The sequence below is a fragment of the Loxodonta africana genome, chromosome 22 (assembly GCF_030014295.1).
Source record: "Loxodonta africana isolate mLoxAfr1 chromosome 22, mLoxAfr1.hap2, whole genome shotgun sequence".
Lineage (NCBI taxonomy): Eukaryota > Metazoa > Chordata > Mammalia > Proboscidea > Elephantidae > Loxodonta > Loxodonta africana.
Genome location: NC_087363.1, coordinates 7171154 through 7198263, shown reverse-complemented (window position 1 = coordinate 7198263; position 27110 = coordinate 7171154). Strand labels below are relative to the sequence as shown.

General features: G+C 42.5%; 1 protein-coding gene across 2 annotated transcripts in view; it reads right to left on the bottom strand.

Annotated features, from left to right (window-relative positions):
- ADAMTS9 (ADAM metallopeptidase with thrombospondin type 1 motif 9) overlaps nt 1–27110 on the bottom strand; it is a 196417-nt gene that overhangs the window by 96851 nt on the left and 72456 nt on the right. For both annotated transcript variants that reach the window (XM_010589691.2, XM_003410031.3), the window contains exons 17-26: nt 25767–25933; nt 25547–25676; nt 24838–24964; nt 18274–18484; nt 16922–17086; nt 15114–15278; nt 7618–7737; nt 4817–4921; nt 4509–4676; nt 2251–2520 (exon numbers count right to left, since the gene is read on the bottom strand). In XM_010589691.2, coding sequence (XP_010587993.2) covers nt 2251–2520; nt 4509–4676; nt 4817–4921; nt 7618–7737; nt 15114–15278; nt 16922–17086; nt 18274–18484; nt 24838–24964; nt 25547–25676; nt 25767–25933 — 1628 coding nt within the window. The remainder of the gene's footprint in view (nt 1–2250; nt 2521–4508; nt 4677–4816; nt 4922–7617; nt 7738–15113; nt 15279–16921; nt 17087–18273; nt 18485–24837; nt 24965–25546; nt 25677–25766; nt 25934–27110) is intronic.

The window sequence follows — 27110 nt, the reverse complement described above, 5'->3', positions numbered from 1 at the left end:
TGATCTAGATGCCTGAAGATGCTCTGGGCCCTGTCCTTTCTAGGACTAAATGAGCAGTTTTTTTTTTTTCTTTCAGTTTTTATTGTGCTTTAAGTGAAAGTTCATAAATCAAGTCAGTCTCTCATACAAAAACTTATATACACCTCTCTATACACTCCCAACTGCTCTCCCCCTAATGAGACAGCACACTCCCTCCCTCCACTCTCTCTTTTCACGTCCATTTGGCCAGCTTCTGACCCCCTCCACTCTCACATCTCCCCTCCGGACAGGAGCTGCCCACATAGTCTCATGTGTCCACTTGATTCAAGAAGCTCACTCTTCACCAGTATCATTTTCCGTCCCATAGTCCAGTCCAATCCCTGTTTGAAGACTTGGCTTTGGGAAGGGTTCCTGTCTTGGGCTAACAGAAGGTCTGGGGACCATGACCTCCAGGGTCCTTCTAGTCTCAGTCAGACCATTAAGTCTGGTCTTTTTATGAGAATTTGAGGTCTGCATCCCACTGCTCTCCTGCTCCCTCAGGGATTCTCTGTTGTGTTCCCTGTCAGGGCAGTCATCCGTTGTAGCTGGGCACCATCTAGTTCTTCTGGTCTCAGGCTGATGTAGTCTCTGGTTTATGTGGTCCTTTCTGTCTCTTGGGCTCATAATTACCTTGTGTCTTTGGTGTGCCTCACTCTCCTTTGCTCCAGGTGGGTTGAGATCCATCGATGTATCTTAGATGGCCCCTTGCTAATGTTTAAGACCTCAGAAGCCACTCTGCAAAGTGGGGTGCAGAATGTTTTCTTAAAAGCTAAATGAGAAGTTTTGTTTGTTTGCTTTGGTTTGATCTGAAGTCAGTTTCTTTTGTTTATAACCAGAGATCCTTAATTGGTACACACAGAAAAATTCATGCAGGGTTTAAGTTTATGCAGAAATCTACTGTAAAGTGGCCTTCTTCCTCTAGAGTCCACAGTTAACTTTAGATCCCCCTTTTCTAGTGTCTGTAATTCTTTGCTACCTTTTCTGCCACGGAGGCAGGAAGAACATGTACAGACATGCAGTGTGTGTACTGCACAAGCAGAAGAAGTGCGTGAGGGGGATGAGACGATGAAGGTCCTCACAACCCTGGCAGGTGTTCTGCACGGGACCAGCCCTTGCAGTGGGCGAGAATGCTTAGTGGTTACCAGTATTCACAGGGCAGTTAGTCTAATTTACTAAAACATAAACACGGTGGGAAACAGCCAGCTTCCTTCTAATGCTTTTTAGATCAGAAATAATTAAACACAGTACAAGAAGGAAGCAAATCGTCCATGGTTAAACAGAAGACACCTGAGCAATGAGAAAACAACCGCTGACTCCATGCCTACCCTGGTCCCTCACTACCTTACCCCTCCTGTAGTTCCATTAAAAGTTTCCAGTGTTGCACATTGTAATTATTTTTAGTAAAAAATTTAAAACATTAAAAGCATATTGATTGTCTTTGATGGTAAATATTTTTCAAGGCCTTATTAATTTGAAGGTAGTGGTGATGATAATAATAAAGGTAATTGCTGACACTGATTAAGTTCTGACTCTGTCAGGCAGAGCGCAAGCCCTTGACTTGCATCATCTCATTTAATTCTTACAATCACTAGGAAAGTAGGAGTTACTGTTATCCTTGTTTTACAGATGGGGAAACTGAGGCTCAAAGCGGTAAGAGGACCTGGGTAAGGCCCAAAAGATTCAAAGCATAAATACTGGGATCAAACCCAAGCACCCTCCCTCTGAGCCTGTGCTGATAACCTAAGCACCAATCTTACCTAGACTAGCATGCCCCCAAATCCAGGTCAATGATCTACTAATACAAACTACACGGCAGCCGTGCTGCTTGAGCCTGCAGGCAGCTGGAAAGTGGCAAGAAGGAAAACAACTTTCCTTAGCACTCTTTTTTCAGAAAACATTCCCCGTCCTCTTCATTTCCCTGTAGGTATGGGCTACCTGTCACTTTCGTGATAACTCTGAGTTACCTGATCATACATAACAGCAGTGACATCCCCACACCCCGAGGTCAAGGCCATTTACAGGTGCATCCTTACAGCATCCTGTGGCATCTTTTCAGGGGCTGCAATTAACCCATTATAATTCATCCAAAACAAACGAAAAGGTACAAAGTCAATCCCTTGTATGACAAAAGAAGAAATGATCCGAAGGCATTTCCAGCCTGTTTTCCCCCAAACTCTACCTCAAGTGAAAGAGAAGAAAGGACAGAAGGGAAAGACTTCGGTGAATACTCACTGCTCCCCAGGGACCGGTCCTCCACTGGTTCCCACCGAGCACATGGATGCGGCTAGGGCTGGCACTCCTGGGGCGAAAGCCCTCATTTTGGAAAGGGTGCTGAGCTAGGCCACTGTCTGGGGTCCGCTGAGGGCACGGTGCCATGGAACAATCCTGGTCAGTTTTTGGGATGTAGTCTAGGTTACACTCACTCTGATCGATCATGTGGTCACTGTAGTTGACACACACCACTTGCCGGGTCACCCTGCCTTGCCCACAAGTCACGGAGCACTACAATGGATGTGCAGAAAGAAAAAGGGTTGGCGGTCATAAATTCATGAATGTGCACTTTCAGCAACTGGCCCACCATTTACCCAGATGCTCAGGTCACAAAAACCTTGGAGTCATCCCTGTTCCCTCTCATTTCTTCTCACCCCATATCCAATTCATTAAGGAGCCCTGTCAGCTCAGTATCCAACACAGATCCCAAATCCAGCCCCTTCTCAGTCTCCACTGTCACCACCTAGTCTGAGCCATCATCTTCTCTTGTCTACACTACTGCAATGGCCTTTCAGGAGGACTCCTCCTTACAATCTTGCCATCCTAGCCAGGTCTGTTGTCTATGTATCATGAAACATGGCACCTTTTAAACAAAAATCAGATTATGTCATTCCGTCTAATGAACTCTCAACTCACAAAGAATAATGTCCAAGGTCCTTACCTCAAACTACTAGACCTTTTATGATGTGGCCACTGGCTATGTTCTATCACTGTCTACTCACTGTGCTCCAGTCACACCGGCCTTCTGGGTATTTGTTGTGCCTGCCAGGAACACTCTCACCTCGGGGGTTTTTGACCTGCTGTACCACATAGACATCCACGTAGCTCCCCCCTTCACTTCATTCAGGTCGGACTCAATATCAGGCCTTTTCTGACCACCCAATTTAAAAGAGCATCCCATCTTTTTCTGTGTATGCCATTATTTCTTTTTCTATGATTTCTTTCTTGTACTTATCAGTATCTTTTGCTATACTACACATGTATTTAGTTATTTGTTCATTGAATAGATCCTCTATTAGAATAATCTCTGAGAAGGCAGGGAATTTATTATTCATTGTTCACTGCTCTTTCTATGGTAGGATTTCACAAATATCTGGTGACTAGACAAGAATCAGATGGATGGATGGATGGATGTTTGAATGCTCAAGGCATGAGAACAAGATTATCTACCATTTATTGAGCACTTATTTTTTTTACTAGGCATTTAACATATATAATCTCAAATAAACCTCAAGACAACCTTATAAGGTAGGTAATTCTTTTTGGTGTTCTTTTAATAGCAGAGGAAATTGAGTTTCAAGGTCATAAAACCAAAAACCCACTGCCGTCGAGTCGATCATGCAGCCAGAAAATGTCAGTGTCTGGATTTTTACACTTCTGTTTGACTCCACCTTTCAAATTTTATATATTTGCTATAATATTTACTGAGCTATTAATCTCCATTTTCCTTATGCTCTCTACTGACCCATTCCAAGCTTTGTATTTCCTGAACTCTGGGATTTTTGCAAGGCAGAAAGAGGAAGCTGCCTGAAGACAAAGGTTCTTCTACTTTGGTCAAAGCCCAGGTTATTTTAGAGGTGATGAAGACCATCTCAGAAGGCAGAGGGGCTGGGAGAATGGTGTATAAGAGAAGGGATATTTGGCTAGAGGGGGAAGGAGACAAAAGCTGATGAGTGCTAGAGAGGAGGAGACCCAGGCATCAACTCTAGCAGAGCCTGAGGGGACAGTGAGACCTCATGGATGGTGCTTGGTGTGGACAGAAGCTGGACCCACAGCATTAGGAGAATATTCCTACTTCTCATTCTCTCTTCAGGGAAGCCAAGAACCACACAGCTTCAAGGGTTCATAGGAGCTTGGAAAATAAGGATGTAGGAGACACCAGACTCAAGGTAAGAGGCCTGTCCCTCACCATACCTCCACTTTTGGTACTCTAAAAAGCCTTCTATATTCTGATGTGGTACAAGACTGGGATTTCTAAACAGCCCAAAAGGATGTGTGCTCCAGTAGCTTGTAAGTTGATTTACACTTTTCTTAACAATATGCCATTTCTTGCGTACCTAAGATTCATACCAGTTGCCCATATATGGAGCAGAATGATTTAAATTACTGTCTAAGCCCAACTCTAAAAATTACCCACTGATATCTGTGAACCCTCACTATTCATTCCCTTCAGGGTTTTCCCAAATTCCCTCCCAATTCCAAAGAATACGCTTGCTTACAGAGCTCCAGTCCAAGGCCTTCCACTGCCCACAGGGGGCCACAGAGCACTCCTCCTTTGCCAGAGGTCTAGGGAGAGCTGCACAGGCACTCTCATCAGCCACAGAGCCGTCCTCATCCCGGCAGCTGACGTATCTCATCCGGGTCCCTTTCCCACAAGTGGCTGAGCACTGGGCATTGGAGTAAAATAATGCACATAGATTATGTGAAATGGTCAAATACTGGCTAACAACCCAGTTTCTATAGTCACCTCAGAGACCATCTGCCTCCCCTTCCCTCCCAACTTCACTTCTTCCATTCTAGTTCTTACTGGAGTCCAAGACCCAAATCGCCACTGGGTTCTCGGTACACTGTGCATGTTTCGCCTTGCTTCTGGGGCAGCTGGGGGAGGATGACAAGATGGTAACTCACAGTCCTAGATGTGAGGGAAAGAAAGAAGCCAAAGTTACCTTCAAGCCAATGCACATTTCAGTGGTCATGGTGCATGGAATTAGAAGGGCTAAGAATTCTAAGAAAGACCTCAGATGTCTGTGTGATTCTGGGCAAGTCATAAGACTTTTCTCACCCTCAATTTCTTCAACTTTAAAATTGGATATAACGTGAGATATTTTATGAGAGCCTTGATACAGGGCAGGTGTCTATTTACTGAATTTTGAAACTATTTTTATCTACTTGTTCATGTGGAAAGAGAAAAAAATACCGTAGAATGGCATGTAAGTCGGTAAGAAGAAGTCTATCATTTTAAAACTGTTAATTTTTTCTAAATCCTGAAGGCCAAATTTTATTTTCACATTTCAATTAGTTTTCTAGTCAGATTTTGCTAACCGTGAATTTGCTTTCTATGTTTACCTAAAGTTAACTCCTGAGACTCTGAAGGTCCAGTGTAGATATAAGAGGTGTACTCAACACGTCAGTGTCTGGGATTTATGTAAGACCCTTGAATCTCCCAGAAAAAAATGCCCATAATGAATTGAGGTCATTCGTGTGTACATAATCTTCCCGTATTTACAGATGGGAAAGGAAAGTACAAACCTGCTCACCAACATCCCCGCCTCAGTGGTTGGCAAATATTCTTTGATTTAATACATGCTCATTGAATGCCTAAGATGTGCCAGGCACAAAGTGAAGTGCTGAGGGTTCAGAGCTGAATGTGACTGACAGGTCCTCACCTTATGGAATTTACAAACTGAACATGGAATTTGATTATGTGGCTACAGACCTTGCCTATTCCTCTGCCCATGGTCCAAAGAAAGCCACAGGGAACTTTTCACAAACTGAAGAAATTATCCCCATGCTGCAGCCAAGAGAACTGCCCCATAGTCAAATGGATATTGTGGGATAACTTAAAGAGAAATGTGTTTTGAATCTCTAAGGGAGTAACTAACTCCTCGCTCTATGGCTGTTCAGAACATAAAAAAAAAACAAACTAGCTAACATTTCTCAGGCATTTGTCAAACTGGCTTAGAACATTTTGATAAAACAATAAAAGTAAAGATCACACAAGTCAAAATCGTTGTATGGTTAACTGATCAGCAACCCATGACATTACCACCATATCCATTCACTTTTTTGACACTCCTCACCCATGAACAACACATGTTGAAATGCAACAAACTGGGAGTGCTCAGAATGGACGCAGTACTTTGGGCACATGGGGCCTTAGAACATGAGTTCTGGGCACAGTCTGGGTTAAAATCCTGTCTTCAACAACTAGCAAAGCTGAAGGGCAAGCCCAGGTCTTCTCTTTAGACATTTACTTTACATGTACCATGCCAAACTTGCAGGCTCACACAGTGTGTTGCGCTGGTAAATGATTATCAACTGGCTCTCTTGAGAAAAAAGGAGTGTGTGTGTGTGTTTGTGGATGTGTGTGTACAATCGCACACACACCAAACACACAAACAAATACATACATATTATATATGTTTATTATAAATTTTACTGATATAAAGAATGCATAACACGCAATCCACAAATAACAATAAAATATATAATTCTTTATTGTAAATTCCATATAGCCAATTGATTCTCACAAAATACGCTGGTTGATTTTTGCTGAACTCTTGAATCCATGTCTAAACTATGGTTGTAACTGCTGAATGAGTGTGGTTCTGACATAAATGCTATTTGGTATTTTTGTTTATATTTAAGTGTAAAATGAAAGTGAAACAATAAAGACATGTCAAAACACTCATTCACCAATAATGTGAACAATTTCTTTGCTGAAGCAGATAATAGTTTCGAATACCAGAAGAATATTTCCTTGAGTTTTTTGTGCTATTCACAATATAACAGCTATAAACATGAGATTCTTCTAAGTTTAATCTGCATTATTAACATTTTCTCCATTATGTTCTTAGGTCTAGACAATCAACAAAACAATAAATTAGGTCTTGAATTGTAGCATCAGCTGTTTGCTCCCACCCTGGTCAATTTCAAGCTACAAACTTGACGTCACTGAATGCAGATTTGGGAAGACACATTCGGTGACATTTTATTATGTAGTATTTTCACGAAATAGACGCAATAGGCATTAGCAGCCCTGAGAGCACAGTAACAGCAAGATGTAGTAAAATAGTGAGAAAGTAATGCATTTTGAGTATTTATCATCTCTGTTTTTAACGTAATTTATTAAATATAAAAAAAAGGTTTTTTTTATTTAATTAAAGCTTTATATTCTTAATTTTTAATAATGGCTATGTTTAACAATCAGCTCTCATAATTCCTGAAAATTTACCAATCGGCTCTTGCAAGTTGGTATAAGCCGGCTCTAACACACCACTGCTTAAACATATGACATTCTACTAAACCCCCAAGTTGAAATCATTAAAAAAAAAACCCTGAGTTTGAGAAAACAAAACCAAAAAATCAACATTTGCCATCCAGTAAGTGTTAGAATCAAACCTACATATACTTCAAATAACCAGACAGAACAAAACTGATACATCAAAATATTAGATTCTAAATAAAACAAGTAAATCAGGACAATTGAGCTAATCAACTAGTTGCTCCACCTACATATCTGCCAATGGCAGGACTTCATTTCTGACAGAACCACCAACAACTCTTGGCCTCGTACAGCCCACCCCAACCCCTGGGTAAGGTACTCACCTGGCTATCAGTCGGTCTAGTTGCCGCATTGCAGTCATTGTCATCTACCACTGACATGTAAATGCCAATGACACATTTCACTGCCCTTAGCTGGTATCCCTGCCCACAGGTGACACTGCACTGCGAGAAGGAAATAAAACAAAAAGTAGACATAATTCAGCAAATCTTCTCTCCTCCTTACTTTTCCTATAACATTGTGCAACAGAAAATAATTTCCATCAAAGTGGGCCAGAGGGTTGGCGCCTCCAGAAATGAGGTAGAAGCGGGCAATCCTGCTCTGTACAAATTACACGGATCAATGATCATGAAGACACCTGGAATGATTTCTGCCTCCCATTGGAATGATATTTGTAAGGGTTCAACGGCATGACTGTGGAGCCCTGGGAGGATGGCAGTGTAATCTCCTTCATTTTTGCAACTTTCGCATAATACCTAGCAGAGTGCCGTGGTTAAAATAGGTGCTTAATAGAGGTCTGTGACCTGATGTGACTTCTGGGAAATTATCTGGAGGGAATAATCAGACTTTGCATCAATAATTTTGTACAAGGACGCTCCTGGCAGTATTACTAAAAAGGATAAAATATTGGAAATTGCGTAAGTGCACAACAACCCAGAGTTAGTTAAATACATCTGACGTACAGGCAGTAGAGAAAGCAACATAGCCACTAAGAGGCATGTTGTTAGATACACAGAACAGCTAAAAACAATAGGTAGAGGGAGTGATGTCACAGAAATGGTGGAGTAGGGAGTTCCAAGAATTAGTGCCCCCACTGAAGAAACCACTAAGTTGGCAAAAACGGACAGAATCAACTTTTTCATAGCTCTGAAATCTAATTAAAAAAACTTACAGCAATCAAAGGAATGCTTAGTGAATAGAAAGGCTGGTAAACGTCAGTATGAAAATGTTGTGTTTTTGCTTCATAGCATTCACTTATAATCCTGTTCTTGGATAGGAAGACATACTATTGTTAAGATGGCAATACTACCCAAAGTATAGTACAGGTTCAACATAATTCCTATTAAAATCCCAAAGATCTTTTTTGCAGAGATGGAAAGGTTGACCCTCATAGTCATATGGAACTGCAAGGGGCCCCAAACAGCCAAAACGATCTTGAAAAATAAGAACAAAGTTGGAGGACTCATACTTTCCAATTTAAAAACTTAGTATAAACCTACAGTAATCAAAACAGTGCCATATTGTCATAAGGATAGACATACAGAACAATGTTACAGAATTGAGAGTCCAGAATAAACCCACACATCTACAGCTAATTGATTTTGACAAGGGTGCCAAGGCCATTTAATGAGTCAACAAGTGGTACTGGGACAACAGGATTTCCAATACAAAAGAATGAAGTTGAACTCCTACCTCAAGCCTTATATAAGAATTACATTAAAAATTGATCAGTAACCTAAACAAAAGGGCTAAAATTTTAAAACTCTTAGAAGAAAACAGTGCAAATCTTCATGACTTTGGATTCGGCAATGGATTTTTAGATATAAGACCAAAAGCATGAGCAACAAAAGAAAAAACAGGTAAGTTGGGCTTCATTAAAATGAAAAACTTTTGTGCAACAAAGGACATTATCGAGAAAGTGAAAAGATGACTAACACAATGCGAGAAAATATTTGCAAATTACAAATCTGATAAGGGTCTAGTCTCCAGAATATATAAAGAACTCTTACAATTCAACAATACAAAGGCAAAGAACCCAATTTAAAAACGGGCAAAGAACTTGAACAGACATTTCTCCAAAGAAGATATACAAATAGCCAACAAGCATATGAAGAGACACTCAACCTAATTAGTCATTGTTGTTGTTGTGTGCCTTCGAGTCAGTTCTGATTCACAGAGACTTTACAAGATGAAGTAGAACTGCCCCATAGGGCTTCCTAAGCTGTAAATCTTCACAGGAGCAGATCGCCAGGTCTTTTCTCCCGAGGAGCTGACTGGTGGGTTGGAACCACCAATCTTTCAGTTAGCAGCTCAGCATTTAACCATAGTGCCACCAAGGCTCCTTAGTCATTACCCAGTACCCAGTGCCGTCGAATTAGGGAAATTCAAATAAAAACTACAATGAGATACCACTTCACACCCACTAGGATGGCTATTATTGAAAACAAAAACAAGTGTTGACGAGACTGTGGAAAAATTGGAATGTTTGTGAATGGCTGGGGGGAATGTAAATAGTGCAGCTGCTGTGGAAAGAAGTCTGGTGGTTTCTCAAAAAAAGTAAAATTCAGAATTATAATATGACCCAGCAATCTCAATTGAAATTCCAACAACATTTCACTGAAATGGAAAAACTAATCAATGACTTTACATGGAAAGGAAAGAGGCCCCAAACAGCCAAAGCAATATCAAAGAGGAAGAACTACGTAGTAAGTCTTCATCTCTTGATTTCAAAACATACTATACAGCTACAGTAACCAAAACTGCCTGGAACTGGTTCAATGACAGACACATAGACCAGTGGAATACAGCTGAGAACCAAGAAATAAATCCACTCATATATGGGCAATGGGTTTTTGACAAGGAGTTAAAGTCTATTCAATGGTGAAGAAATAGTCTCTTTAAGAAGCGGTGCTAGAACAATGGGATATCCAACTTGCAGAAAAATGAAACAGGACCCATCCCTTACACCACACACAAGAACTAACTTAAAATGGATCAAAGACTAAAGTTCTTGGAAGAAAACGTAAGGACAAAACTATGAGACCTAATTAAAAAAAAAAAAAAAAAGATTATCAAATACAACTATAAATGCACGAACAGCAGAAGACAAATTAAACTGGGACCTCATAAAATTAAACATTTATGCTCATCAAACAACTGTATCAAAAGAGTAAAAAGACAACCTACAGACCAGGAAAAAATCTTTGGGAATGACCTACGTGATAACAGTTTAATCTCTAAAATAGACAGAAAACTTCAAAAGCTCAAAAAAGTAAAAAGACAAACAACCCAATTAAAAAACGAGCAAAGGACATTAAGAGACACTTCTCCAAAGAGGACATTCAAGTGGCCAACAAACACATGAAAAGGCGTTCTCAATCACGAGCCATTAACGAGATGCAAATCAAAACTACAATGACATACCATCTCACCCTGGCTAAAATGGCACTGATAAAAAAACAAAAATCAGAAAACAACTGTCTTATGCTGGGTTCTCTAGAGAAGCAAAACGGTGAAGCATTCATAAAAAAAAAAAATCAAACCTGTTGCCATCAAGTCAATTCCAACTCATAGCAACCTTACAGGACAGAGTAGAACTGTCCCATATGGTTTCCAAGGAGCAAGTGGTAGATTTGAACTGCCGACCTTCTGTTTAGCAGCCATGACTCTCAACCACTGTGCCACCTGGGCTCCAAAACATGCATGTGTATGTATATACATATATATAGAGAGGGAATCATCTCAAGGAAGTGGCTTATTGGCTTATGTGGCTGTAAAGGCTGGCAAGTCCCAAGTCTGTGGGTCAGGCATATACATATATATAAAATACATATATAAAATACATATATAAAATACATATATAAAATACATATATAAAATACATATATAAAATACATATATATATATATATGATGCAAGCCACACTCCCGAGGGAAACTCCCCTTACAACTGATTGGTTGATCACATCAGATCACATCATGAATAATGACTACATCATTACATAACTGCCAAACCACTGAGAATCACGGCCCAGCCAAGCTGACACACAACTTAAACCATCACAACAACAAATGCTGGAGAGGATGTGGGTAGACTGGAATCATTATTCACTGCTGGTGAGACTGTAAAATGGTATAACCAGTATGGAAAGCTGTATGGCACTTCCTGAAAAAAACTAGAAATAGAACTACCTTCTGGTCCAGCAATCCCACTCCTAGGTATATATCCTAGAAATCTAATAGAAGAGACACAAACGGACATATGCACACCTACGTTCTCTGCTTCACTATTCACAGCAGCAAAAAGATGGAAAAACAACCTCAGTGGCCATGAATGGATGAATGGGTAAGAAAAATCTGGTGTATACATACAGTGGGATACTATGCAGCCATAAAGAGTAACAGTGAGTGTTCAAAACATCTTATAAATAGGTGAATCTGGAGGACATCATGATGAGTGAAATAAGTCAATCACAAAAAGACAAATATTACATGATCTTACTTTTATAAAAAGACAAGAGTAGGTATACATACAGAAACTGACTTTCATTGGTGATTACCAGGGATGGGGCGTAGGGGTAGAGGACACTCCAGATAGTAGACACTTGTTATTTTTGGTGATGAAAAAGGTAACACTGAATGTGGGCAAAGGGTGCACAGCCTGACCAAGGTAAATGATGTCACTAAGAAGTACACAAGAAAAAAAGGTGTTTTTGGTAAATGCTTTATGACATGCATAATTTTGCCACAGCAGCAACAAGAGCCAAAAAACATGTGTGTGGTTACATGTGTATGGAGGTATGCGTGCACATTTATATTCAGCTCATGGGGGCACAGTTACGGACACTTCTCAGATATAACCACGTACCTCATGGGATTGGTTTTCTGAGTGTGAAGGCTTAGGACCACAGTCTCATGGGACACTTCAATCAACTGGCATAATATAGTTCATAAAGTTTATGTTCTACATTGTAGTTTGGCAAGTAGTGCCAGGGGTCTTAAAAGTGTGTGAGCAGCCATCTAAGATACAACGATTGGTCTCTACTCATGTGGAACAAAAGAGAAAAAAGAAAACCGAAAACTAAGAAAATAAACTAGTCTAAGGAACCATAGCCTCATTTACCCTGAGACCAGAAGAGCTAGATGGTGCCCAGCTACCACTACCTACCATGCTAATCAAGGCCACAATAGATAGATCCTGATAGAATGGGAGAAAAATGTGGAACAGAACTCAAACTCTTAAAAAGTCCAGACTAACTGGACAAGTTGTAACTAAAGGACTCCCCGAGTCTACTGACCGGAGATACACGTTAAGCCTTGAACTAAAACTATCCCCTGAGACCACCCGTTAGCTATATAACAGACTGGCTCATAAAATAAAGAACATCATGTATGAGTACTGAGCTCCTTTAAAAAAATCATCTATGTGAGACCAAATGGTCAACAATTACTCTAAAGATGAGAATGTAAGGGGGCAGAGAAACCAGGTTACTAAAAATGGAACGACCAGAATGGAAATAATGAGAATGTTGACACATTGGGAAAATGTAACCAATGTCACTGAGCAATCTGTGCAGAAATTGTTAAATGGAACCTAATTTGCTGTGTAAACTTTCACTGAAAACACAATAAAATATTAAAAAAAAAAGAATTACCATACGACCTAGCTATTCCGCTCCTAGGTATATACCCAAAAGATCTGAAAACAGGTACTCAAACAAGTACTTGCAGAGGAATATTCACAGCAGTGTTATTCATGACAGCCAGAAGGTACAACCCAAACGTCTATCAACACGTGAATGGATAAATAAATTGTTGTATATACACACAATGCAATATTATTCGGCCATCAAAAGGGAAGAAGTACTGCGACAACATGGATCAACTTCAAAAACATTACACTAAGTCAAAGAGTTAAATACAAAAGACCACCTATTGTATAATTCCACTCATATGACATATCCAGAATAGGTAAGTCCATAGAGACAGAAAGCAGATTGGTGGTTGCCAGGGGCTGGGGGAGGGAAGAATGGGAGCAAACACTTAATGGATCTGGGGTTTTACTTTAGGGCAATGAAATGGTCTGGAACTAGGAATGGTGGGTGCGCAGCATTAAAAAATGAAAGCACTAAATACCCTGAAGTTTTCACTTTAAAATGGTGCATTTTCTGTTATGTGAATTTCACCTGAATTAAAAAAAAAAAAAAATAGGTAGAGCACAGCCCCAATATTAGTTTTAAAAATATTGAAGGAAAATACATAAACACGCTAACACTAGTAATCTCTACAGCATGGTGTTGGGAATGTGTTTGTTTGTTTTCTAAATGACATTTTCCAAAATTCTCTAACAAACATGCATTATCCTTAAATAATATTTAAAAAAACCATTTGTGAAACAGTGGCAATGGTCGCATACCATGAAGAATGTCATTAGTAACCTGGATTGTACATGTAAAAATTGTTGAATCTGCAGAAGTTTTGTTATGTACAGTTTTACCAAAATTAAAAAAAATTTTTTTTAATTGCTTCTTTGAATGGCATGTTTAATAAGAGGAAAAAGAAATCTTTGTTCATAAGAGGAGCTAGAACTGGTCTAGGGTACCCGTTGTCATCGAGTCGATTCCAACTCATAGCAACCCTACAGGACAGAGTAGAACTGCCCCACACGGTTTCCAAGGAGCGCCTGGTAGATTTGAACCGCTGACCTTTTGGTTAACCACTATGCTACCAGACATGGATAAAAAGAGGCTTATCGGTGCAAATAGATGTTATATTCCAAATCTCGTCAGTGACCCGGAGCTATGCTCTCTTCTTTTGATTAGCCCCTAAAAGCCAGGCAGGTGTGGGAGAAAAGGAGGCAGGACCTAGGTGTGTACTCAGTGACAGTACAGTACCCGCCATGCCAACCGGGGATGCTGTCCACCCTAGTGGGGAGGATTCAGAAGAGTGTCAGTATCAGCGGTGCAGACTGACGGTGCAGAAGTAAAGCCGCTCTCACTCACTGCGTGCACACTCGGAAACGAAGACACTGGCTAGCGCTCTAGGGTGGCTGTGGTTGGACAGGGTGGAGGGAGGCCATTCTTCAAGAGATTACATAAGTGACAGCAGACAGCTGCTCTGTTTCTCTGGGGAGTTTGAGGTGCTACTTAAATAGTACCCACAGTGCATCTGCTTCTAGGAAAGCTTAATACCAAGAGTCGTGGCTTCTCAAGTGCAAGCCCAAGGGAAACGTCCACTCTGTCCTTTAAGAATGGTTCAAACTAAGCCTGTGGGGCCAGCAGAATGGATGACTCGGAAATGACTCTTTTAAAGCACGCTGACTCTGCAGCCTTTCATCTAATAATTCTGCTAGAAGAGTCTGACATGTTGGACGTAGCCATGGAGGTGAGCTTTTGAAATGTGACAGTGGGAACTGAAACATCCCTTCCGCATCCCAGTCCAGGCTTTCCTGCCAACAACTCTGGCATTGGATGACATTCTGCAGCCAACCCACAGAGGCATGCTAGAAGATAACATCAGCCAGACATGAAATCTGCTGTGAATTTGTTCAAATGCTCATGTGCTCAAGCTACAGCGTTAAGCCAAACAGCACAGACATGCATGTGGGACTGAAAATGGAATAATCAGCTCCAGGAGGGCAGGCGGCACCCCACGGCTGCACAGCTTCGCGTGACTGACTCGGCATTCCAGAGGTATAGCGCACACCACACGGCAGGGTGTTTGGATCCCAGGTTAAAGCCCCACCGCTGGAATGCCCCTCTCCAAACTCTCTCCAGATAAGAAAGAAAGAATGTAGCTAAGAACCTTATCATTCAAAATACCTGTCCCCAGGGACCCGCCTGCCAGGACGCACATTCCGGCTGCTGACAGGTCTGCATGGAGGCAGGCTTGCTCTCGGGGTCACAGCTTCTATCGTTTAATCGATCGTCGCCAAACTGACACCAGACCTGGCGATGCTTGTTCCCTTTTCCGCAGGTGACTAAGCACTGCAATGAAAGGCACAGCCACTCAGGTCACTTCTGAACAAGGCGTGTGGCTCCTGGGGTTACTCCCTGATCAGCAGAGACAGGTATGCTCTTTTCCCACAGCACTTCCTGTCCCCTTTGCAACAAGGCTCACTCTTTCATTCAACCTGCTAAGGGATACTGCACAAGTCATGTGATCTCTCTGCCCTCAATTTTCTCATCTGTAAAATGGGGATAGCAACAGAGCCTCCTGCAAAGGGTTGTGAAAACCAAATTGAAAGAAAATCTAAGTAAATCCTTAGTGTTCATTCAAAAATGTTAAATATAATCACCACTGTCATCCATGCTCACTGTAGAAATTCAAAAAAAAAAAACACAGAAAAACACAAAAGAGAAAATTACAATGATCCCAAACCTCACTATCCAGAGACAGTTTTTATTAACATTTTGCTGCTTTCTTCCCAGTTTTTTATCTAAGGAACTTTGGAATATACTGAACCTACAGGCTGATCTTCCCACCCCGCTTTATGAAGCATTCTTACAAAGGTTTATTGTTAATTTGTCTAGAAATCAAACACAGTTAATCACATGCAATGCTACTTGTCTAGCATTATAATATCCTTTGAAGATTCACATTTTATTTTATGTCAGAAATAATACTGTCCTCACACGGATGGGTTAAGGGCACGGATGCAGTAGCTGGAGCAGGCAAACATTTTTTCCTTCCCCACGTTTTTCACTTGGTCCATAAATAAGGGACTCTTGTTCCCAGGAGTCCCTAGGTGGTGGCAGTTAATATGCTGCTAATTGAAAGACTGGCAGTTTGAGTACACTCAGACATGCCTTGGAAGAAAGGCCTGGCAATCTATTTTCAAAAAATCAGCCACCGAAAGCCCCTTGGAGTAGAGTTCTGCTCTGACACACATGAGGTCACCGTGAGAAGGAATCAACTCCATGGCAACTGGCTTTGTTCCCCTCCTACATGTTCCCCTTGAAGGAATGTGGAGTGAGTCACTGCTAGGTAAGAACCGCACTGGGCTGTGTTAACAGGGAGTGCTAAATCTGTACCACCGAAGCCAGAAGGAAGCTCGGCTTCTTTCTCTTGCTCCTTTGGCTCCACCTGTACTGAACCACAGAGGGACAGACAGCCTGTGCCTTGTCAGGGAAGTGATGAGACACACACAGATCGGGAATGTTCAGCCTGGCCTTTTCTCTTCAGTCCAGGCTTCAACTAGCAACTGGGTGGATCAGTCAGATAGGCCACTCACTGGGGTCTAATTCCGTTGTTTCAAATACGAGGAAGTAGGAAACCTCATTTTAACTTTGGATCTAAGCCAGTGCAGCTTTACAATTAATAAAGCCGTGGTTTCCTTTCAGGGTGTGGCTAGGGCTCAAAGTGGAGGGAAGGTGAGGGACTGGAACTCCAAAATTACCAACAAAGCTACTGTAGTGGGTGACCAAGCCAGGTCCACTGTGCCTCTGAGGTCACCGGGGGCAGTTCCTGCCCAGGACTACAGCCATATGCAGGCGGGGGACTAGAGCTGCTGCTTCCTCAAGGAGCGTAGGAGAAAGGGACAGGAGGTTTAGCCTTGGCTAGGCCTGGAGAGGCCCAGAATTAGAGTATCGGAGATGGCCCAGGGGAAATGACGGCCCTCCTTGCTCACCTCTGACCAGTCTCCTGACTTCCACTGTGGGCAAGGGAATTCACTGCACCTCTGAATGGTGACTTTCTCCTGGTGAGTGCATTTGCTATCATCCAGAACATCATTCCGGCTGTTGACACAAATAGCCCTTCTCCTCTGGGTTCCACCATCACAGCTTTTAGAACACTGTAAGGACAGGATTTATGTAAAATTATTGCTGAGGATCCTGGCGATACTGGCTTGTCCCTTCCAGCCCTTTAGAAACAAACACATCAATAAAAAAAAAAAATAGCCTTGGCCAATTCTAGTTACTTTGGGAATGTCTGTCCATGATACTGAAGTCCTGGGTCGTGCAAAGGGTTAACGTGCTCAGCTGTTAAGTGGAAGGTTGGAGGTTGGAGTCTAACCAGAGGCACCTCAGAAGAAAGGCCTGGAAAGCAACCTCTAAAAAATCAATGAGTAAAAACTCCATGGAGCACAGTTCTACTCTACAGGTGGGGTCGCCATGAGTTGGCAGCAACTTTATGGCGACTGGTGGCTCATGCTATCAATTTTTTTTTTAATAATTTTTATTGTGCTTTAAGTGAAAGTTTTCAAATCAAGTCAGTCTCTCACACAAAAACCCATATACAGCTACATATTCCCAATTACTCTCCCCCCTAATGAGACCGCCCACTCCCTCCCTCCACTCTCTCTCTTCCTGTCCTTTTTGCCAGCTTCTAACCCCCTCCACCCTCTCATCTCCCCTCCAGGCAGGAGATGCCAACATAGTCTCAAGTGTCCACCTGATCCAAGAAGCTCACTCCTCACCAGCATCCCTCTCCAACCCTTTGTCCAGTCCAATCCATGTCTGAAGAGTTGGCTTCGGGAATGGTTCCCGTCCTGGGGCAACAGAAGGTCTGGGGGCCATGACCACTGGGGTCCCTCTAGTCTCAGTCAGACCATTAAATCTGGTCTTATGAGAATCTGGGGTCTGCATCCCACTGCTCTCCTGCTCCCTCAGGGGTCCTCTGTTGTGTTCCCTGTCAGGGCAGTCATCGGTTGTTCATGCTATCAATTTATTTATGTTAAGTCAACATTAGTCAACTAGCATAGGAAAACAAAGCTGGAAATGGCCTGTGGGGTATGGAAAAAGCGATTGGTTCAGAGGTGTTTCAGCACTCTCAATTTTCCACATGCCTTGCCCATGCCAGACACAACAAATCATAATATTCTACAGAGCACAGATGGGGTCAGGCATTATAAATCAATCACAGCACTCTTTTCCAGATAGCCTAAACTGGGCTTCTTCACGCAGCTCTGTGAGGAGATGCTGTCAACTAGTGAGACTTGGAATCCAAGACGGGGATTCTCTTTGCGTGAGAACGACTTACTTCAGTCCAAGCAGAATACCGCCAGCCACCCGTGTTACACTCTCCGGAGCATTTCTCCCGGTTGGTGGGTTTGGGCTGGCTGCTGCAGAAGCTGTCATCAACCTTCTCAGTCTTCCCATCTAGCCTGCTGTACTTGGCACAGAAGATGTCTAGTGTGCGGTAACCCAAGCCACACTGCGCACTGCATTCACTCCTGCGGCCAACGTGCCACCTGTGCATAAACAATGGGAGAAACCAACATTTGCTGAAATATACTTGACAATCTGTATTTCACTGGTGGAAGAGTTGAGCTCTATTCTTTCTAAACTCAAGTACCATGGAACCAAAAGCCACAGTCAGTTACTAAAATCCAATTTTAAACCAGAATTTATTCCATGTATTTTTTCATGGCTGCAAGTGTACATGAAAGTCACAGAGTGACAGACAGAGGTTCTATCTTTGTGAAGACACTCTCCCGATATAGCCAATCTGAAATGCAAGCAACCAAAAAGAGAAAAAAAAGAAATTCAACAGAGCAAGAAAAAAAGCAATTTTATATTTAAAGGTTCATGCAGCCCAATATTTCATTTCACAAGCGGATTCTTCAATGGAGAACCAGCATTGGAAACTCACCTGAGGAAATCTCCCTTACATTGGCCTGTGCTAGAAGGTACTAGATGGACATTCTGTGAAGGAATAAAGGATCGAGTAATTTGGATTCCGCTAACTGTGCATTTCAAGTGTGCTAAGGCCTGTGGACATTATTATCTGTGAGTAAAGGCTGTATGATCCCTGAAGACTTGGGCCACATTCTATACAACTAGATTATACCCTTGTAACATTTAAATGGACCAATCTTTGTCACCTTTGTATCCCCAGTGCCCTAATGAGCCTTTCTTGGTACAAAGTAGGTGCTCAGTATATGTTGCCAAATCAATTGGTTCTTTTAATGCCTCCAGGAACGTGGTCAGTGCTTACGTTAATAGCAATAATAAAATACTTGAACTGAATAGAATATTCTACATAAACGAGCTTGAAACATATTTTGCTGATTGGAGTGAGAAATTCAGAAAAGGATAATTTTTTTTAATAATCTTCATTCGATTTCACTCTTGATTATTAATTCTCCACTGTCCAAGGCCAAGAATTCTCTCATCCAAACCTGTGCAGGGCAGACAACTTCAGGAAAAAAGGAGGCGTACTGGCCACATGCTCATCTTGGAATTTCTCACTACTGCCCGAAAGTAGGTCAGAGATGACCATCTGGCAAATAAAGTGGGCTACTGACAGTTTCTGTTAGAATGACACAGTATTTTGGGGATTTTGTGCTAACATGGAACATGTTAAGCGAGAGCCTGTAAAACAATGGTTTATCTCATCCTGTCACAGTTTAATCAGGCAGACTCTCACTTCCCTGAGGAAGTGAGGCAAAAAGGTGGACCAATTCAACAGGGGCATCTGGAACTTTCATCTGCCCTTTGATTTTTGGCTACCTTGTCTTTGCCTTTGTCACCATTTCCTTGTGGAAAGGTTATTTTCCATCCTGGATATGGGAGGCAGGCGTCCTGTCCCCACACAAAAACACAGCAGCATCTCTGGCTGGAAAAGTGTAGTAGTGTCCCTGGAAGCCACACAATGCCTGGAATCTGGGCAGAGGACCTTGAAGAGTCTGGAGAAAGGTCACAGCGTTTCCTCAGAAAAGTTCCTGTCAGAGCGCTATCACCTTAAATGCGCTGAACCTCTGTTTGGGGTGATGGAAAAGTTCCGGAAATGGATAATGGTGATGGCTGCACAACACCGTGATGTAATTGATGTTACTGAATCGTATGCTTAAAAATGATTAATATGGCAAACGTTATATTATATATACTTTACCACAATAACATTTTTAAAAATTCATCACCTGGTTCATATTCTCTCTCTGGAACTTAGCGTTCATGCAAAGATGGCTCTTTCAGTGTTTCTGAGTTCATTCAGTTCATTTCATATAACAGATGTATTTTGCTACTATATTTCAGGAAAGCATGTTCTAAAGTGTTTGAGAAAATACGTGTAAGTATGTCTGTGTGCGGGTGGGTGGGGCTTGTGCAATAATTTTGAGGACCACTGGATTAAACAAGTTTCTACGTCGCACAATTTCTCAGAGCCTTCAAAACGTTATTAGCATTACGAATCTCCACAGGGGAAGGAGATACTCTGCAAGACTTCTCCAATACCAGTTGGCCATGGATCACCCCCTGGAACCAGAGTTCCACAAACACTGGGTTAGAAACTACTTTAAACAATTCAAAAACTCTTTTGAGTTTCACCAGTCAGTAACAATCCTCTCTCCATTCTTTCAGTTTCACACGGGGCCATTTAGCAATGACTCATATAAATTACAATCACAGTGACTGTCAAGCTGACAAGGAGAATAACAGGACACCTTCTTTATATTTTCGTATAAATTACAATCACAGCGACTGTCAAGCTGACAAGGAGAACAACAGGACACCTTCTTAAGGCTCAGTTATGTCTTTGTATATTTTTCAATGACCAATTTCTCCAAAAATTGTAAAAGCCAGTAAGACAGGAGTTGGAATACTGGCATATAAACACCATCATCTATTTAATTTCAGGCATGAGTGTCTGCATGTCTGGTTATGAGGTTTTATAAGCTCATCCTCAACTCCTCTTTTCTCTTTTCACTTTCAATTCCTACCCCTGAGGTCTGTCACTTCTACCACACCCTAAGCCATGGTCACAATTCTTCACCTTCTTGCCTTTAATCAGCCACGGGTGCTATTATCATCCCCCACTGTGCTCTGACTGCTGTCCCTGTTTGGACTCAGCAGCGTTCAAGTATTAAAAAAAAAAATAGGCCTCTTTCTCCAAACGGGAGGTTTAGAATAGCACCATTGATATACCTACTATATGAAATGAGAAGACTTAAGCCCTGGCTTTACCTAGGAATTGTGAAATGACTTTTAATAAAAATCAGAGGATGAGCCCTAGAATAGAGAAAGGTCTGGATGTGAATGTACGATGCTCTAGTAGTTATTAGCTAAGTGACCCCAGGGAGTCCTTTAACCTCACTAAGCCTCAGCATCCTCATCCGTGAAATGGGGGAATATAGAATCTATCTCGTGGGGCTATTAACGGAGGCAAGGCAAGTGCAGCACTGAACACATTGAAAGCACTCAAAAAAAAGTAGCTATTACTATTATGGTTACTGCCCTTGGTGTTTTATTTTCCAGTCAGGCTTCATACAGCACAACATAAACCATAATGCTTGAGGAGGTCTTCTGTGCAAACCTACATAAACGTCCTGTGGATTTGGGGCTGCCTGCGTTGGAGCCCTGGTGGCACAGTGGTTAAGAGCCTAGCTGCTAACCAAAAGGTTGGCAGTTCAAATCCACCAGCAGCTCCTTGGAAACCCTATGGGACAGTTCCACTCTGTCCTATAAAGTCGCTATGAGTTGGAATCAACTTGACAGCAATGGGTTTGGTTTGGTTTGGTTCAATGCATTGGAGCCCTGGTGGTGTGGTGGTTAAGAGCGTGGCTGCTAACCAAAATGTCAGCAGTTCAAATCCACCAGTTGCTCCCTGGAAACCCTATGAGGTAGTTCTACTCTGTCGTATAGTCTCACTATGAGTCGGAATTGACTCAATGGCAATGGATTTGGTTTTGGTTTTTCAGTACATTAGCTTTGTAAAGATCTCTGAATTTCTGCTTTACATCTCAAAGCTTTCTATATAGAAGAAACTCTGGAGACCATCAGATCAGCTGGTATCATCACAAACTAAATTGCAGCTCCTTTTAGAATCTGCCCAAAGTGAAAAATAATAGATTCTTTGAAGTAACAACTCCAACATGATCTATACCCTCCAGTTGGTCCTCCTTGGGAAAACTCTAAGTAGGGTTCTCAAAGAATCATTATTTTTTTTTTACAGTCACATTCTATTACCGGAAATGCTGTGTGCTAACTTGCCTTCTTTGCGATCATAACAGCATGCTGAGCGCTGCAGGCAGGAGTGCCACGATATTTGCATTTATCATTTGAGACTCCACCAACCCGTCTGATTTGTCCAGTGGATAAATGACAGCTAAGGGGGCCCAGGAAATCCTGGCGGCGTAGTGGTTAAGTGCTGCGGCTGCTAACCAAGAGGTGGGCAGTTCAAATCTGCCAGCTGTTCCTTGGAAACCCTATGGGGCAGTTCTACTCTGTCCTATAGGGTCGCTGTGAGTCCGAATTGACCCCGTGGCAGTGGGTTTTTTTTGAAGGGGACCCAAGTCAGGTAGGGAACACGGGCAGGGTACAAAACTCCTGGCAACTACTCCTATCCATGAAGGAAGAAAAACTGCACAGAATAGGATCAATAGTATCAGCCTTCATGATTACTTGACTAAGAATAAAACAACCTTTCTCCTAAAGCACAGGCTCTGGGGTCAGATGGGCTGCACTGCCATTCCACCAATAAGTTCACCGACCTTGGACAATGTTCTGAACTTTCTCTAGGACAACACCTATGTTGCTGTATGGTTGTGATGATTAACTAGGAGTAATATATGTTAAAAAAGCTCTAAGTAAATGGTGCACTGTCTTATTATTACCTTCAGAGTAGTAGAGGATCCAGGGGTAATGGGATGGAAGGCTAGTCTAAAAATGTCACCTTTTCCAACTTACTGAGGTTGTACCTTAAGGAATCTACCCACCAATTCAAAGAGTTCCCCCCTAAACTTTAGTGATTAACTCAGTTAAGCAATTAGCTAACTAATTATTTTTCTGAAAAGAACTTTAACTAATTTAACTCCATTGGCTGAAGCAACTCCCTCTAACAAGGATTAATACTGCCTAGTGTAATATATATATATTTTTTTAGTGTAATATAGGGTCGCTATGAGTCGGGATCGACTCGACAGCAGTGGGTTTGGTTTTTGGTTTAGTGTAAGCATCCCCTTTTAATATTCTTTTTATTTTATTTCATGAGGAATTCTGCCAATGCCTTTTGACGGGCCAATGAACGCAAATCAGTGGCACTGGGTAGTGAGGGGGGGAAAGTGCCTGGGCTTTAAGTCACAGCTTTTAGGTCAGAACTGCACCATGACTCCTCTTCCAGCTCCCACACGGACATTCCTAATTGATCACAGCACTCCTCTCTTCTCCCAGACCCTCTAGTGGGCCTTAAAATCTTCAGTCTAGCACTACAGGCATCCAATATGACTTGAAAGGATTTGACATGATCATGTGGAACCCACAAAATGTTTAAGTGCTCACTCTGCTGCTTATGAATGATGAGGCCCTAGCAAGTTCCTACACCACCCTACATGGATAATTTCTGTTCTGTAAAAGGAGGACAAAAAAAAAAAAAGGAGGACAAAGCACTGACTTATCTACATTTAACTGACACAGATCGTGCAATGCAACCCCAAGCTACAAAGTCATGGTGAACCCCACAAGCGAATGGAAAAGTTTTAGAATTCTCTACCCCTCCACCATGCTGTCTCTCAGACTTCATACTTTTCTTAAATACAGAATTATTTGAATATCTAGACACCTGTATATAGATTTTCTTCTCATTCCTTCCGTTACTGTAGTGTGTTACGGCTTTCACATGCATGAGAGCTCTTCCCCGGGGTGGATACATAACATGATGTGTACTTTGAGGGATGAGCTTTCCCCTTTCTGTTGACTTTCAAACCAAACTTCTGTGTAAGATGTGACCCACTCATCATGATAACACCTACCCAAGCAAGCTGTGAGGATCAAAGGAGAACTTCTTTGGCTAAATACTGTTCTATATTAGCTATTTTTCATTCTTAGGAGAAGAACAAGAAAACCAAAGGTTCACTGAAACACAAGAAAGAGGACCAAAATCCCGTCCTCTGCTCCTCACAGGCACAGACCTGCCTTGAGAACCTCACAGTCTAGTGAGGACAACAAGGACTCCTGCTCCTCACAAACACAGACCTGTCCTGAGACCCTCACAGCCCAGTGAAGACAAGGACCCCTGTTCCTCATATGCAGAGACCTGCCCTGAGACCCTCACAGCCCAGTGAGGGCAACAAGGACCCCTGCTCCTCACAGACACAGACCTGTCCTGAGACCCTCACAGCCCAGTGAAGATAAGAACCCCTGTTCCTCACATGCAGAGACCTGTCCTGAGACCCTCACAGCCCAGTGAGGACAATGAGAACTCCTGTTCCTCACATGCAGAGACCTGCCCTGAGAACCTCACAGCCCAGTGAAGATGATGGGGATGCCTGCTCCTTACAGGCACAGATCTGCCCTGAGAACCTCACAGTCTAGTGAGGACAATGAGGACCCCTGCTCCTCACAGACACAGACCTGTCCTGAGACCCTCACAGCCCAGTGAAGACAAAAACCCCTGCTTTTTTTTTTTTTTTCTCACAGGCAGAGGCCTGCCCTGAGAACCTCACAGCCCAGTGAAGATGATGGGGACCCCTGCTTCTCACAGGCACAGACCCGCCCTGAGACCCTCACAGTCCAGTGAGGATAACGAGGACCCCTGCTCCTCACAGGCAGAGACCTGCCCTGAGACTCTCACAGCCCAGTGAAGACAATGAGGAAAGAGTGGCCCCACCTCAGTTCACAGTCTGTGCCACAGGGCTCAGTAATAGGTCCTGGCTGGGGCAGGCGATCACATCTTTGGTCAGAAACTGTAAGCTGATCCAATTCCCTGGTGCAAACAAGTTTTCTTTCCCGCTCCCCTAAATAGGAAGGAAAAACAAAGTTATCCAAAGAAAATAACCTATCCCATAAACTATTTAAACCAGAGATCAGCAACTTTCTGTAAAGGGCCATAGAGTAAATATTTTTGGTTTTGCAGACCAAACAATCTGTCACAACTACTGAACGCTGCCTCTACAGGCCATCAGCAGCCAAAGACAGGGTAATAAACAAATGGCGTGATTCTGTTCCAATAAAGCTTTATTTACAGAAGCAGGAGGCCGCCTGGATTTGGCCCACTGGCTATAGTTCACAGCTCCTTCATTTAGACAAAGGAGATAATAGGTACTACAACTAGATATATCCATATCTCAGGAAAAAGGAAAGTGGCAGAGTGATTGCACACAGCTTATCCTGTGTGTAAACCCCACAGGAGAAGGACATGTAGTATATCTGAAATCCCTTAAAAAGCTAAACTTGCGAGTCAAAAACGGTCAAACAGATTCAGAGAAAGGAGAATACAGAATGCGTGCAGACAGAAAAGTTTATAGATTGTGGAATTTGACTGCCTCTGAAGTAAATAAATAAAAGAAAACCCCAAAACTCAACTCCAAAGTAGATACCTTGGCAGGGTTTGCTGCACGCTTGCCAGGGCCCATGGCTGTTCCAGTAGAACTGCTGAGGTTTGTCTTCAATTGGAATATTGAAAGTGTAGCGCACGTCAGGGTTATACAGCTTTCCCACTGAGAGCACCTGGAATGTGCAGACCAAGTGGAGAGTGTTTGCATGCCTGGTGATGCCCAGTGGAAGGACAGGGGCGTGGACTCGTGGCCAGGTCTTTACCTGAAGTAAAAGCTCCTGTTCAATGCGATCTGTGGAGTTGATTCTTTCCACCACGTTGTCAGAGCCGCTGTATTCTATGACAGCATTCCCAACGCGGATCTCCCTTTTGGACATTGTGACAACGAAGTCTCCATTTAGCAAGAATTCTCCTTTACTGCTTGATAAAGCTGTAGAGGAGAAAGAGCACTCACTGATCTGCTGCCAATTACCAGCTGTTTGAAATATGAAATAACATCTCAACAGGCAGAGAGTTACAGTGCAAGGAACATGGATATCAGAGCCAGGTGGACGTGGGTTCAAAGCCCAGCTTGGCCACTTGCCAGCTGTGCGGCCTTGGGAAATCAATTTCACATTCAGTCTCCATTTCTTTATCTCTAAAATGGCAATAAAAACACCTACCCTCATGGTGCCTGGAAAAATTAAGTGAAATAACATGGGATGAAACTGATGTTGTTATGTGCTGTCCAGTCAATTCTGACTCATAGTGACCCTATAGGACAAGTAGAACTGCGGTTTCCAAGGAGCAGCTGGTGGATTCGAACTGCTGACCTTTTGGTTAGCAGCCTAGCTCTTAACCACTATGCCACCAGGGCTCCTTGGAGTGAAATAGGGGTCCTAATGATCCTGGAGCTTTTTACACAAGCAAAGTCTCATAACTTGAAAGTATGTACTAATGAACTGACTGCTTATAAAGGTGCTTACCACACAAACATCCTTCTCAACTTATATTAGAATTAGCTGAACCTATTGACTCTTTGCTCTCTTTCTTTGACGTATGTAGAAAACTGAAAATGCATGCCTAACGTAATGCTCAAATGTCACCTTTTCAATGAATCCACTATGGTCCCAGCTTCCAAGATGGCCCCAACGATCCTTGCCTCCCAGTATCCACACCATTGTGTGGTTGGCCTGCTCCCATACTAAGTAGGGCTGACCTATATAATCACCAGGATATGCAGCAATGATGGTGTATGACTTCCAAGGCCAGGTCAAATGCATCGTGTCTCCGCCTTATTCTCCCCTGAATCACTGACATTGGGAAAAGTCAGGTGACATGCTGTGAGGGTGCCCAAGCAGCCCCACAGAGAGGCACTTGGGGAAGAACTGAGGCCCCCAGCAATGCAGGATTGAGGCCTTCTGCCAAGAGCCTTTGAGGGAGTCATCTTGGAAGTAGATCCTACAGCCCCAGTGGAGCCTTCAGATGAGACCATAAACCCAGCTGACATCTTGATTGCAATCTCATGAGAGACTTCAAGCCAGAACCACCTAGCTATGCTGCTCCCAAATTCCTGACCCACACAAACTGACAGCATATATTTGTTGTTTCAAGCCACTATATCTTGA